General features: G+C 36.8%; 2 protein-coding genes across 3 annotated transcripts in view; one reads left to right on the top strand and one right to left on the bottom strand.

Annotated features, from left to right (window-relative positions):
* The window catches only part of LOC131786792 (uncharacterized), a 49,144-nt gene extending 43,012 nt beyond the window's left edge, over positions 1–6,132 (bottom strand). Inside the window, exons 1-8 of the mRNA XM_066164688.1 lie at positions 5,539–6,132; positions 2,512–2,577; positions 2,093–2,164; positions 1,324–1,389; positions 833–904; positions 585–653; positions 209–280; positions 28–111 (exon numbers count right to left, since the gene is read on the bottom strand). Of these exons, the coding sequence (XP_066020785.1) occupies positions 28–111; positions 209–280; positions 585–653; positions 833–904; positions 1,324–1,389; positions 2,093–2,164; positions 2,512–2,577; positions 5,539–5,834 (797 nt within the window). The 5' untranslated portion in view covers positions 5,835–6,132. The remainder of the gene's footprint in view (positions 1–27; positions 112–208; positions 281–584; positions 654–832; positions 905–1,323; positions 1,390–2,092; positions 2,165–2,511; positions 2,578–5,538) is intronic.
* Positions 6,133–6,236: 104 nt separating this feature from the next.
* Positions 6,237–13,641, top strand: LOC131786761 (ubiquitin carboxyl-terminal hydrolase MINDY-1-like). Of its 2 annotated transcripts, XM_059103818.2 has the most exons (8): positions 6,237–7,596; positions 8,189–8,295; positions 8,637–8,830; positions 9,408–9,550; positions 10,296–10,489; positions 11,473–11,619; positions 12,170–12,344; positions 12,803–13,641. In XM_059103818.2, exons 1-8 carry the CDS (start codon positions 6,745–6,747, stop codon positions 12,821–12,823), a joined length of 1,833 nt encoding a protein of 610 aa, XP_058959801.2. In that variant the 5' UTR covers positions 6,237–6,744; the 3' UTR covers positions 12,824–13,641. The 2 variants fall into 2 exon arrangements, with proteins under 2 accessions (XP_058959801.2, XP_066020786.1); XM_066164689.1 differs by lacking the exons at positions 11,473–11,619; positions 12,170–12,344; positions 12,803–13,641 and adding an exon at positions 11,270–11,445.
* Positions 13,642–14,289: the final 648 nt, after the last annotated feature.

Here is a 14,289-nt window from a genome sequence, read left to right as displayed (position 1 = left end):
ACAAAAGACTGGCTTTAAGAAACCTACAGATGAACAAGTGCAGAGTCATTTCCAAAGAAGGGTTGCATGTTTGGAACCGTAAGACTGCCAATTTCATTCTGATCAACTGACCTGCCAACAAAAATACACATGAACATAAAGGTAACTTAAAAAAATCAATGAGAAGAAGAAATTTAAACTTTTAGTATTCCAAACAAATAATACTCACAGGTACAGCAGTGAGCGGCAGTTTATGAAGGAAGCTGAAGGAAACTTTTTCAACTTGTTCTTGCTTAACGCACTGTCATGAGTGCAATATAAATACAAATTAATCATCAATTGCTTGCAAATATGATATAACATGTGGTTAGATTTATTTTCATACATATAAAATGCCGTAAAATGCCATTAAACATGAAGCATTATCAACTATGAGAATCATCATAGCTTAGTATAGCTGGTAGATAACCAAATGCAATGAATTGTAAATTGCAGGATGACAAACAAACATCACCCAGCCTTTAAAAATTTATTGGAAGATGGTTCTTAGACATTGGTACATCTTGTGAAATGAAAGCAATTATTTTACTAACAGATATACTTACAGGTATTCAAGGTTTGGCAAATTGAACCATTCATTGGGAATCCAGTCTATCTCATTGTCAATCATAATACTGAAAAGAAAAACAAAAGATAAACCAATGAAAGTGAACTTGATTATAACTCACAGTTTTATTCAAGAAAAATTGCAGCTGCATCTAAGATGAGTCTATGCCTTATTTATCATCCTGGTATCTTTGTTCTCCCAGCTTGTCACTAATCATGAATCCTTGTTAACCCTACCAGTACTTACATTCTTTTCAAGGCCTTTGGCAGACTGGTGAAGTTGTGGCTGAACAACTGAATTTTATTTGCATACAAATCACTATTAAGGGAGTAGAAACAAAAGGATAGTAAAAGAAACATTAAATTCTCTTGTTTTGGTTAAAGATAAGAAAATGTTCTGCTATACATACAAAAGAAAAAGAAAAGCACTTGAAAGGAATAGAACCACATAAAATTTCAAAAGTTCTCTAAGCCATTGATCTCCATAAATACTGGAAGAATACAACTTTCCACCTTACACTCTAAAAATTGTATGACGGTTTTAACCACAAGTATAGATCAATTCAAGAATGAAAACAAACATATTTACAAGTATTCTAAGCTATCATTGTTTACCATGAGAACAGAAACTGACAATCACGATTATAACAAAATTTGACTGGCCTTTTTTTTCAGTCATCAGAAGGAGGCTGTTGTCAAGTGCTTAATGCAGATGATGACACTCTAAAAGCAACTTACAGATCTTCCAGGAGAGAATTCTTGGATATATCTGGAAAGTCAGTTAGTCCATTCTGTGCCAAATTCCTGAGGAGCAATTAAATAGTCATGTACATGTGCTGATGAGCGTCCTAGCTGAAAGAATTCTAAGTTGCACACATTGGTGATCTGGGGGTTTCTCACATTCTTTTTTTTTTCTACTTTTAAGGTCCAAGTCAGTCAGTGAGTAAATTTTGTTGATTAGTTTGTTTTATTGTTAATATTAATCATTTTTTCTCTGGGGAGGGGGTGGTGTGGGAAGGTGGGGTTGAGAAATAGGTGCATTTGCTCATTCCTGCTGTTGCCTATCTGGGATCAATATCAATATCTGGGCAACTGCCCACCTACACCTCCCCTAACTCAACAACAGTCAATTGACAAGTTAAGGTTAATGTTGGGTTAGGGGAGGGGTAGGTGGGCAGTTGCCTAGATACTGGTATTGATCCTCTATCTGATTATTTGTGTATTGAATAAATGAACAATGTTGTTAAGATTGCTCAAATTACCAACTGAAGATAACATACCACTCTCTTGTCACAGATTAGTCCTTGAACAATTCTAATGTTCAACTCTGCTAATACCAGTGATTCTGAGAAATGTGGTTTTAGTGTGTTTTATCAATAAAGTCAGTTTAATAACTACCTAATGATATGCTGATAAGATATCTTGCCCAGAAACTTAAAGCACCAACTTTTTTTTAAAATGGGTGCAACTAAATTGAAAAGAATCCATGAAAATTGTGGTTACTTACAGTTCTTTTAGGCCTGTCAGATTGTGGAAAGCTGTGGCATTTACATACTCTAAGCCAGACTTGAAAATTTTACTGCAAAGAGTAGAAACACACTTTTTAATGAAGACAGGTTAAATTTACCCTTCATAATGTCTGCTTTATTTGACCATCACTCTGCATGTGGTGGATTCTTTCTCCATCTTCAGATCGGCCACATCAATTTTTATGACTCAGTTATTTTAAGATATTGTCCCTTTAAAAATTGATGCCCATAATTCAATATACAAAGGAAACATAATATTTAAACATTTCTGTGCCCACAAAAATTTGAGTCAATTTACAATAATCAGAGTTCTCTCATATTTTGGCCACCTCTTACCATGTACAAAATTTTTCCTGACTAAAGAGTCTTATCTAACTCTACATAGTAGCACACTTACATTCCTGTAATTCCAACATTAAGATCCTCTGGATTTAACTTTTGTACTGCCCTATTCCTAATGTTCCTGGTGACAAAAAGGTACAAAACATGATGTAATCACTTAAAAACAAAACTCAGAACCTATCAATCAACAGGTATTAGAACCCATCAATCATTTGGTGAATATTAATTTATAGATATTACATGTACCTTGAGACAATTAATAAGCTTAGGATGATTGGACTGATTGTGGTGTAATTTGCTCTGAAATCACATATGTGATTTTAAAATCAAACATTTATACAATCCACCATGATAATATTGTAAGTTGTTAACAACCAGTGGCTTACTACCAAAATAAGCACTCCATAACCTTTTCAAAAACAAGGGATATACATTTCTCAGATATAAATTAATGCACAGCAGAAAATATATCACTGCAGAAAATATGCGTTATGCAGACAGAGAGCTCACTTAGGTGCTGGCCAATGGCTTCAAAGCTAAGAAATCAAGCCTTTGCTATGCTTAGTATGATATAAAATGTGACAGTTCAGTTTGAATAACAAAGTAACTGATGGATAAAGCAGCATATTAAGAAGAGAAGTTACAGATTCTCATGAAGGGCTAGATGTCACCACTAGAGAGACTGATTACCAGATGCATCTAACTTAAAATTCTCAGTGAGAAACTTGATTGTATCACTTTTTTTGTTATGAATTCTTTAAAGGTTTCTGGAGTTAGATACCCACTGATTTTTGAGAAAAGAGCCCTTCTAAGCTCTCACTCACATCAGAGGCATTAGTTTAATTTATGAAGGGGCTTAATATTATCAGATGAGCAAGCCCCTCTGACAAAAGTCTTTCCACCTAAAGTTCTTGTAAGGCACACAGATCTCTGCTCCATCAACAAAAGCAAATTGTATTCCTGGTTGTGAAAACAGAACCCAGTCCTGGACCCAGGTCAATGATGACACCAGGGTTTAACAAGGGCACAAACAGATAGACAGCCACAGTCAGGCAATTTATCAGTCAGTTGATATGTCCACTGATAGTTTTTCAATTTGGGGGCTAAAAGTAAATTGATAGTAGGTTGATCATTGTAGAAAATTGCCTCTTGTCAGATAGACATTAAGTATCTTGATGCCCTCATATCCTGACAGTTGATACCTAAAGTGATACAACTGTTATCAATCTGCTATTTGATAAATATCTAGTTGCCTGCTATAGATCGACCAAATAATTTTCAAACATTGGTCAAGTGTTGATCTCCTATGGACTACATGCAACTATCAGCTAAATACCAGTATCAGCTAATGTAGCCCGCATAAAGTTCATTATCCAAAAAACTTCAGTCTTTCATTGATTTGTGGTCACCATGACCTGTCACCACAGACCAAATCATCATTATTATAAGAGTTAGAGCCACTCCAACAAGCTCTAGTAAAATTCAAGCATGAGCAGGAACACTTTCTACCCTTGAAGGACTGCGACAGCAATGCCCATGAACACTAAATTGCCATTTCACTGGGAGCCTGTTACAACAAAATCTCAGGAACCATGTGAACTCTAACTGAGAGGCAAGCCAAAGAACACTGTACATCCTCACTCAGTAAGCTAGAAGTTTTTGGGGGGGAATTTGGTTAATATTTCTGAATGCTGGGTATGACCATGTCTGAATGTCAGAAATATTTACCCCATTCCCCCCAAAACCAAATGAGAGACATTCAATGTTTGTCTAGAAATGCCAAGTGATCCAACAATTACAATCGTTTTTTATCCTCTGACCCCTAATAGGAAAGGCATGTAATTTATCTGCACAATTTCGCCCTTTATTACACCCATTTTGAAATCACTGGTGGTCCCTGTAATCTGATTGGCTCTAATTGGTGCAATTTATTCACAAATTGCACCACTTTTTTTTGCTTTATGAGGAGGCTACACTAAAAACAAAACAACCAATCAGACTTCAGGGCTTGTTTAAAGTAACCAATCAAATTGCAGGAAGATGAAAGATATGAAGTGTCATGTGGCAAATTTTACAACTTTTGTTTCCAAAACTCTTATTTTTTTCCTCCCAAAAAATAGATGAATTTAATTTGAAACTGGCTCAGTATTGTAGTAACAAAATATTTGAAGTCCTGTATTTGGGCGATTTCAAAATGGATGTAATAAAGCGGTAATTGAACTTTGTGTTGTGCAATTTTGGTCTGAAATTATACTTGTGATTTCAAATTGAACTCGCGCTGCGCTCTCGTTCAATTTTGAAATCACTCGTATGATTTCAGCCCAAATTGCACTCCACTCATTTCAATTACCATTATAAATCCTCATTACGATCAAGGAAATAAAGGGAATGATCATCAACCAAAGTAAATTTTGATTATTAAACAAATTAACTTTTTCAGCACCTTAGGTAATATAAGTAGACAGTATAGAGAATATGTATACTAATGCTAGAGTATAGGTCAATGTTTAACAGGACGAATGTTCCGAGCTTGTGCATTACATAAACTTGATATGTTGGAAAAGTTCTGTAAGTAATACCTTGCGATCTGTAGATAATTACACAAGTACGGAAAATTCGCCCACTAAAAACCAAAACAGTTTTTGGAATTTTTTGACAATTCTTATTAGACATCAGATACTCTTAAGAACTTAAAAAAAAAAACTGTCAGAACCGAACATTTAGTCACAGCGTTTCAAATCTTTACAGATTCAGATCAAGAGATCGTTTGGCATAAGTTGTAAAATTTTTCTCGCCCCAGATATCAATTGAACACCACCCACCTCTTCTAATTCTCAGACAAATGTAGTAATTCTGAAACATCTAAAAAAAACATTTTGTCGAAATCGTGCGAATAAATAAAACATTTCTCCCTCTTGTTTGTGTTGCTCTTTTCAATCGGATCGAAGTTTTTTACATAGCGCTGATAAAAATCCGTTGAAGAGGCAATAAAAGAACTTCAAACAAAACAATGCAGGTATTAAACTCAATAAAGATAAAAAAACAAGAAAGAGTAATATCAAACTTGAAACAAGATACTTACACGCTCAGGCCAGTACAAGTGGCTGTACGTTCTTGGTTGTTGCAGGAACAACCTCCGCAAGATTGTCCGCTCGTCTCGGAGTTTTGACGATTATACATAGTTCTCCCGTTGTTGCCATTGTTCCAGAAACCATTCCAATCCGTATAGCCCATGGAATAGCGATTATTCCAGTATTCATAGCCAAGAAAGATCTGATTCCCGTGGTACGGTTCGGTTCGAGCTTCTTTCGCGAGAAACAAAAGTAAACAGTAAACAAACTCAGCTCGCCAAATTTTTGCGCAGTGATAGCGAGCCATTTACAGACCATCCAAGAGATATCAGCTGTGATCTTAATGACTTGATGGATTGCAATGAGACTCAATTTAGAAATTTTTTAGAAGCAAGATTCTTTCGTTGCCAAAGTCAACCAGAATACGTCGTCACGTCAACGACATTTCAATCGACACGACTCTCGAACTTTTTTTTTCTAATTTCCCGCCAATGACAGCAGACCTAAGGTCATTCAATGGTTTCAGATTGCAATATTCGTCGTTTCGGGTGTTCGAAAACAGAAATCGAACGTTTCTACAAGAACTGTGACACTCGAAGTTACAATTCTTCGATAATCCAGTTAACATTTATAAATATTCAACAAAAATATGCTAATTTCACGGAAACCTATTGTATTTTAGGTTCGACTCTTCGTTATATGAAGTAGTGATTACAATTCAGCGCAACGCACGATGGTATATATTGTAATGGCGGTGGGGTTATTTCGGAAATGACCTCTGCAGAAAGTACATCGTAAATTATTCATTTTTCGTCCGTTTTCTCTAAATTTCGGATGCTTTCTTGCATAACCTGAACAGGATGTATTCACGTTGATGTTTAGTTGAATTTAACCTCCTGTGGTTAAGAGCCATGTAGCATCGGAGACAGGATCAATTCGTTAATCTGGTCTTTTCTCTGAGGAGACACAATCAACATTTTAGAAAGTGATCTTGAGGGACGCCTTTCGTAGGAGCCGTAAGATCTACAGTGGACTTCTGGTTCAAGTAACAGAGGTGTTGAATTAACAAGCAGGAGTTTCTGAAAGGAAGTCCGTGGACTGAGCGGAATTCGAACAAGTGTACGCTGCTTTCGAAGAGGTGTGGAATTTTCATTCCTCTCCATTGTTTAGAGCTTTTATGCTCAAATCGAGTTACAAGACAAATATCAGGGTGGAAAATGGACGATGTAACAGAGCACACTGCATCTAATCCTGATGAATTTTTAAGCAGATCTCCTGACTTTACTCTTGGTGCGGAAAACTCAGATGATGATCAGACCGAAACGCAAAGTTCTGTCGGATTTGCCGAGAGCTCGGGAGAAACGCTCGACGATGGAGACGCTCCTCAAGTGAATAACGTAGCGACAAACAACGAAGATGCAAGGTTAGGTGAAAAAAATTCCTTGCCTCAAGATGAAGGAGGTGACCGTTTAGAATCAACCGAACAGGGCGAAACATCAACTGAAGATGGTGAAATGGGCAGTCAAGGCGAGGAAAAACACGTGAACATTACACTGCCAAGATCTGTTGGGGTGGAACACGACTCGGATACGGCACAGGAGAACTTTCAGGTATCAGGACACGAAAACAGCACTCCTGAGATTTCTGAAGACTCTAAGACCGAGGACTCTAAGAGCGCTGATTTGCCAACGGGAAACGATTTAAGTGCGGTTCATTCGAACATCAGTGAAACAACGAATGACTCAACTTCAGAACTCCATTCGAACGCATCCGAACACCAGAGTTCTGAGTTGACAGAGAGTTCCCAGAGTGAGGCTCAAACTGGAGATAAAATACAAACTCAAGAGGAACAGGCGTTGGAGTCGATATATCATATTAAGTGGATAAAATGGAAAGGTATTAACACGCCCATAATCACACAGAATGAAAATGGCCCCTGTCCTCTTCTAGCAATTGTTAATGTGCTTCTTCTGCAGAGAAGAATCACTCTTCCACCACAGCAAGAGTTTGTGACATCAGGGCAGCTCATGGAGTATATTGGAGACTGCATCTTAGAAGAAGCACCCAAGGTTTGAAGATGAATTTGCAATTATTATCAACAATAAATGTGGTTAATAGTATAAGGAAGTTGACAAGAAAATTTCATTGTTATTCTGAGCTATACACAGCCACAAATTTGTAGATTTACAGTACTGACCTCAAATGGCAGGATATCAAGAGTAGTTGCAGTTGCTGTATTCTGAACACACAACTCAGAGTGATATAGGATTCTAAAGAGTGAACTAAGATTGTGATTTGTTAACCTAACCCTTTGAAAAGTGTAACTAGGGACACTGCTGTTAAAATGCTAAAAACCTCTTTGAATAACTCTTTCTCTCCCAAGATCTCACTAGTTATTCTATTCATTGTGTGCCATACAATTATTACACTTTTTGTGTGGAGAATTTGGTATTGGATTAGCCAATAATTAAACCCCCTTTTCAACAGTTATCTGTATTCTCATTACTTGTCTGCTTGATATTGTATTTGTTGATATTGTTGGGAAAAATTCTGTCTTGCTCACTCATAGGAGTTACAGGGTTAGGAAAACAAATTTTTGAGATAATGTTCAAGCTATACATTGCCTCCTAAAATCCTAATGTGCCTTTGAATCCTCAACAGCGCTTACCTGAAGGAGCCCAGCTAAACTATGAACAAAACATGCATGATGCCATTGCAATCATGAACAAATTACAGACAGGACTAGATGTAAATGTAAAGTTCACTGGGTAAGTGTAGCAGATCAGGAATATTTTGAGACTGTCACTCTCAAGATCTGAGAGATAAAAGAGTAAATAAGGCGAGGGTCAACTGTATTTGATCTTCAAAACATTGATAAAAAAAATTTGTCAAGGTTAGCCTTTGCTCTGTATGTAACTTTTATTGCAAAATTATCATCCAGTTGTACTTGCTGATCTCTAGCTGTAAGTTTGAATATTTTTTCTTTCCTCATTTTTTTCCATTTCTTTATTTTTGGCTGTGATGACTGCCTGTAAATGTTAGTGATTCTTGCAATGAAGACAAATTTATGTTTAAGTCTAAAAAATATGAATATTACTTTAAATTTTAGGGTTAAAGACTTTGAGTTCACTCCAGAATGTATTGTATTTGATCTTCTATCAATTGGACTGTACCATGGATGGCTTATCGATCCACAGAATACTGAGATTGCCTCTGCAGTCAGTGGACTCAGTTACAATCAGCTGGTGGAGAAAATCATTGCCAGTAAACAGGATGGTGCAGAAAGTCAGCTGGTCTCTGAAGGTAAGTAAGTCAAATTTTGACTTGAGCAGATCAAGGGGAACCTATGAAGAATAACTGGTGCTATATTCATCCGGTATCTCCCTAGAATTCACTATGAGACTACTGTAATTGTAGTCACTTCTCGCCTATCCTGTTAACCCTTTCAGTCCCTAGATCTCATTAGTAATTCTCCTTAGTCTTTGCAATACAATTCTTATGATGTGACTACAGAGAATTTGGTATTGGATCAACTACATGTAACAATTGCCTATAATTTATATTTTTTTTAGTTTATTCTCATTTCTCATCTGGTGATATTGTATTGATTTTGTAAGGAGAAATTCTGTCCTGGTCACTCATGGGAGGTTAAACATTCCAAGATGTATTACTTGTTTCATTGCTTTCCTTTATACCCTTGAGGGGTGGGAAGGGGGAGGGGGGGGGGCAGCTTACAAACCTCTCAGTACTCCCAGTCAAGCTATATGTTTGTTCTTGATATAGCAGTGTGCCATGAGATATCATAATCCACATAGTGAGTGACTAGTTATTGAGTCTCTTCATATACTTTAATTTGTGTTTCCTCAATTTCTTTGTTTAGGTTTGATAAGTGAATCCTTCCTTGAGCATACAGCCAGCCAGTTGACTTACCATGGTTTGTGTGAACTGAATGGTACACTGCAGGATGATCAACTCTGTGTGTTCTTCAGAAATAATCACTTTAGTACATTTCACAAGCACAAGGTGAGAGACTCTTGCAGCAATTCTGGTTGTTGGGTCACCAGGTAAAACCAGATAGCAATCATTCTGACATTAATAGCAGATTATTGAGGTAAACAGGTTCACAGCAGGCAGGTTTACAAATTAAAAGAGTAAGTTCATTACATGTTAATCCTTGAAATCCTAGGAGTGACTAGAATCAAATTTCTCCTCACACTATCACCCTGGAATCACACATAAGGGTAGTGAGAATAAAGGAAATGATCACTAACTAAAGAAGCTCTTGATTGTCAAACAAATTCTCCTTGTCAACACCTTAAGAAATGTATAGAGAACAGTATGGAGAATATGCATACTGCTATTAGGGTGTAAAGGGATAAGTACATTCACAAAGAGAAACAGAGGCTAGCTTAGAGGTATTTGAAGTGAAAACTACAATGCTTTGAAGCATGACCAGAAGATGAAAATGATGTATCAACGTAACGGACATCTGACAGGCAGTGGAGCAAATGCTGGGCTGTTGGAAAGGTTAATTCTGAAATGCACCTGAAATTATTATTCTGGAAATGATGTGACAAGATACAATGTGATATGATTCAATATATATTTAACATGGAGTTTATGCTCAGCTTAATCAGTTAGTTTACAGGTAATCTGTGGTCTAAGTGTGTACTGAAATTTGTAAACTAAGGAAATGTACAATAACTCAATACCATTTCCTTTCAAAATAGCTTCTTGTTGCTAACTATGTTGTCATTATTATCTCCAGGATGAGCTCTTCTTACTTGTGACAGATCAAGGTTTTCTAACTGAAGATCGTGTTATCTGGGAATCATTGAGAAATGTTGAAGGTGATAGTTTCTTTGTGGATGCTGAATTTAAATCTTTTCCAATGGAACACAGGAGTGTAGCACAACCAGCAGCTTTGCCTCCCACTCAGCAGCTTACTCAGGAAGACCAAGAGTAAGGACATAAGTAATTTAAGCTCAATATGTATTTAAAAATAACCTTCTGACACTTAAGAGTGACAAGCATCTATGTTCTCCTTAAAATTTGACCACCAACTAAAAAAGCCCTGATTATTGAACAAATTCTCTTTGTCAGCACATTGGGAAGGAAATGTAAAGAGAACAGTATGGGGAATATGCTTACTGAAGAAGCTCTTCCATTTTTAAACAAGTTCTCCTTGTCGGCACATTAGCAAAGATACAGAGAACAGTATGGAGAATATGCATTATGATGTGATGCTGTAAAGGGTTAATCTAACATCAGTAAGACTGAGTGGAATCCAAAGGGACACCTTACAATCAATATAAATATTCTCCTTACTTTTTCTGCATACCTTTCTTAAGGTGCTACCCATGAACAACACTGATTTGACTGTTTACAGTTGTTTACATTTGACAATGTACAGTTTACCAGTAGGCTGGTAAACTGTACATTATTTTATGCTTTCTTGGACCACACTCTAGACCAAAGCCACTGTTTTTTACAAGACAAACCTTACACAGGCAAAATCATAGTATTTCACAGTACCTCTTTCTACCAGTGGTTATGAATGGGTCCTAAAAACCATGAGAGGTTACCTGTAATGGAGAAAAATTCACTCCAGGAGGACTCCCAATACGCTTCATGTAGAGGAATTAAATATTCAACCTTTGGCAGTTAGAAGCACTTGATTTGTAAAACCCTAACCTTAAACCCTTCAGCTTCCAAGATCTGATTCTTAATTCTCTTTTCTAGCTTCAACCCATTCCCTTGTACATTAGTGAAAAGAATTTGGTGTTGGATCAAGAGAACAACTTCAACCTGAAAAGTTTTGAGATTCTCATTACCTTCTTGCTCGATATTGTATGGAAATTGTAGTTAGAAGTTACTTGTTAATCATTTCTGTTAGTTGAAGGATTAAACTTGTCTTTAATTCCATGTGTTATTGTGCCTTGCAGTTATTTAGTAGCATTAAGTCTTCAGGAGGAACAAGAAAATGCTGCACGAAGGCCTCAGACACATCCTGAAGGGGTGTCTCCAACCCAAGTGGATGCCAGGGATGGACCTGCTCATCAAACTACTCAGTCCAATCAAGAGTGGTCCGAGTAAGTCCTTGAAATTTTTAATTTCTTGGATACTGTATATGGTGGTTTTAATTTTCCCTTGATCAAAGTATTTCAAACTAGTTTGATTTTTCTCTCCCTTTTCTTAGACTATGAATTTGTAGTGAAAACTAGAAAAAGGAAAACAAAGTTCAAACTGGTTTGGAAATTTATGACCTGAAAAAAAAAAAAACCTGAACCACAACATATTCACCTACCATCAAGCCAAAAGTCAACACAAGATCTTTGCATTGTGGTTTTCAGTTAAGAGTTGATTATAAGTAACATACAACAAGTGTATTTGATGCAAAGTGAAATAGCAATCAAAAATAAAGATAAGAATAAATGTGAGGTTTTCTCTATTGAAGTTAATTTTGGTTGTTTTTGTTCTTCACAAGGGTTGATCCCTATTATCAGTATATGCTTATCTCCATCTCTTCCCTTTACATTCCCAAAGTACTGACAAGGACTCTAGTCAGCCCTTTTAATAAATTACCAAATGAATGTTTTTAAAATAGCAAAAAGCAACTCAACAAAGTTATCAATTTCTTAGTCTTCAGCTAGCAATACAGCTGCAACAAGAAGAGGAACGAAGGCAACAACAGCAGCAGCCACAAAGAACTCAAACCAGACCACAACCATCAGGGACATCTCCTGCAAGATTGGCTCTTCTTCCACAGCCCCAGCAAAGAAGCAGTAATGCCACTCAACAGAGGCAGGAGTCCAGTGTAAGGACATAACAACATTTTTTAGAGTTTATCATCATTATAAGATCATTATTATTATCATTATTATTATCATTATCATCATCATCATCATTATTGTTATTAATATTATTATTATTATCATCATCATCATCATCATTATTATTATTATTATTATTATTATTATTATTCAGTGTGCTCCTAACTTGCAACCGTTTAATTGCTGCCCTTCTCGCAGACGACCTAAGCCTGAGCTATGAAAGGCTTAGGGTAGCTAGCAAGTCCTTGGGGGGAAGTTCCAAAGTTCCACTCCTGTCAAGGATCGTGGAGAATTTTTCTCTGAATTTTCGTTTCCCTCATACTTACCAAGAGGAATATTCCACTCGAATCAGTTGACGTAAACATCGTCATTTCCAATAAAGTTAGTCGTGTTCCTTAAGTCACAGTGTCCAACTGTTTATGTTTCCATTTTTCTTTTGCAGGACAGATGTGTCATCTTATAGATTAGTATTCAAAGAAACTCATAAGACTATCTCAAGGCTCAAGCCTTATCCCCTCGCTATTAATTCTAGACATGTTCGAGTTATGTCATTGTCAATTTGTGAATTAAGTGACTCATCAGAGATTTTAATGTAAGCTGTAAGACATTTAGGGACATGATTGTAATGGATGTCAAGTTTACACCTAGATGTGCCTTCACCATCGAAGTAAACAGGAGAGCATATAATGTTCATAATTTTTCAATCAGGAGGCCAAAAACTTACGCAAACCAGCTATTTAATGGCAGGCCCTTTTTTTTTCCCCTCTTTTTGTCAGAAAAATGTTAACATGTAATTTTTGTGTGCCAATACCCTAGGAAAACGTCTCAGAATAATAGATGAGGTAAAGCGAATCAAATAGTTTATTTTGTATCTTCACGGACTTCACTTCACATCTCATGAAAATTCTGTTTTGATCCCTTGAAAACAATTTATATGTTTCGCGAGAGATCTCCTCTACGACTTACGATAACGTACAGCGCATTTTCAACGGTTTATCCCTAACTGTATCGTTTGCATGCTACTGAAAAGTGCATTCACCGTCATAATTGAGTGGGTTAGTAAGTCGAGGTTTTTCTTTGTGCTCGTCTTCGGTACTTCTATGTTTTGATTGGCCTAAGTAGTTGCTTTGATTCTGATTTGTTCAATATCGCAATAAATGAAAAAGACTCGCAAGAAATTAAGTTAACAAGGGTAAAGATGTTGGGGTGCAACTGTGGAGGTAGAAGAGCTTTCCCTGGACAAAACCATTGAACAAATCCACTGGCAATTATGAAAAACTAGAGCCTTGAAATATTGATGTTTCTCTGTTCGGGTGCAACTGTGGAGGAAGAAGAAGAGCTTTCCCTGGACAAAACCGTTGAACAAATCCACTGGCAATTATGAAAAACTAGAGCCTTGAAATATTGATGTTTCTCTGTTCGGGTGCAACTGTGGAGGAAGAAGAAGAGCTTTCCCTGGACAAAACCGTTGAACAAATCCACTGGCAATTATTAAATACTAGAGCCTTGAAATATTGATGTTTCTCTCAAACAAACCTAAACATAATACCCACCCTTGCTCTTAGCCCCTTGGAAGTTAATCTGGTGAAGACGGGGAACAAAAGTATGTCATGTCTGTTCTAAACAATCCATTCAATACAACAGAGGTAGTATCCTTGGAGAACCAAGAGCAAGTAAGGTCAAGTAAGCGAGTGAGAAGAAAATAAAACGGCAATTTCAGTTTCTCCTTTTGCTAAATAGGTGAGTAATAACTCTCTCGCCCGCCTGATAAAGTTGCGCATCCACCGGTGCACCAATTGTTCACATTTCATTCCCCTCTCTCCCGGTTATTTGCCCCTGAGTCTCCAAGGAAGGGAAAAAAAAAGTGGGCTAAGAGAGATATCAAGGAAGGTCTTCTCGCAAAGCCTCTCAACTCAGTTCGTTTGGTTT

Source organism: Pocillopora verrucosa, chromosome 3, assembly GCF_036669915.1.
Source record: "Pocillopora verrucosa isolate sample1 chromosome 3, ASM3666991v2, whole genome shotgun sequence".
Taxonomy (NCBI): domain Eukaryota; kingdom Metazoa; phylum Cnidaria; class Anthozoa; order Scleractinia; family Pocilloporidae; genus Pocillopora; species Pocillopora verrucosa.
This window is presented reverse-complemented; position numbering and strand designations above follow the sequence as displayed.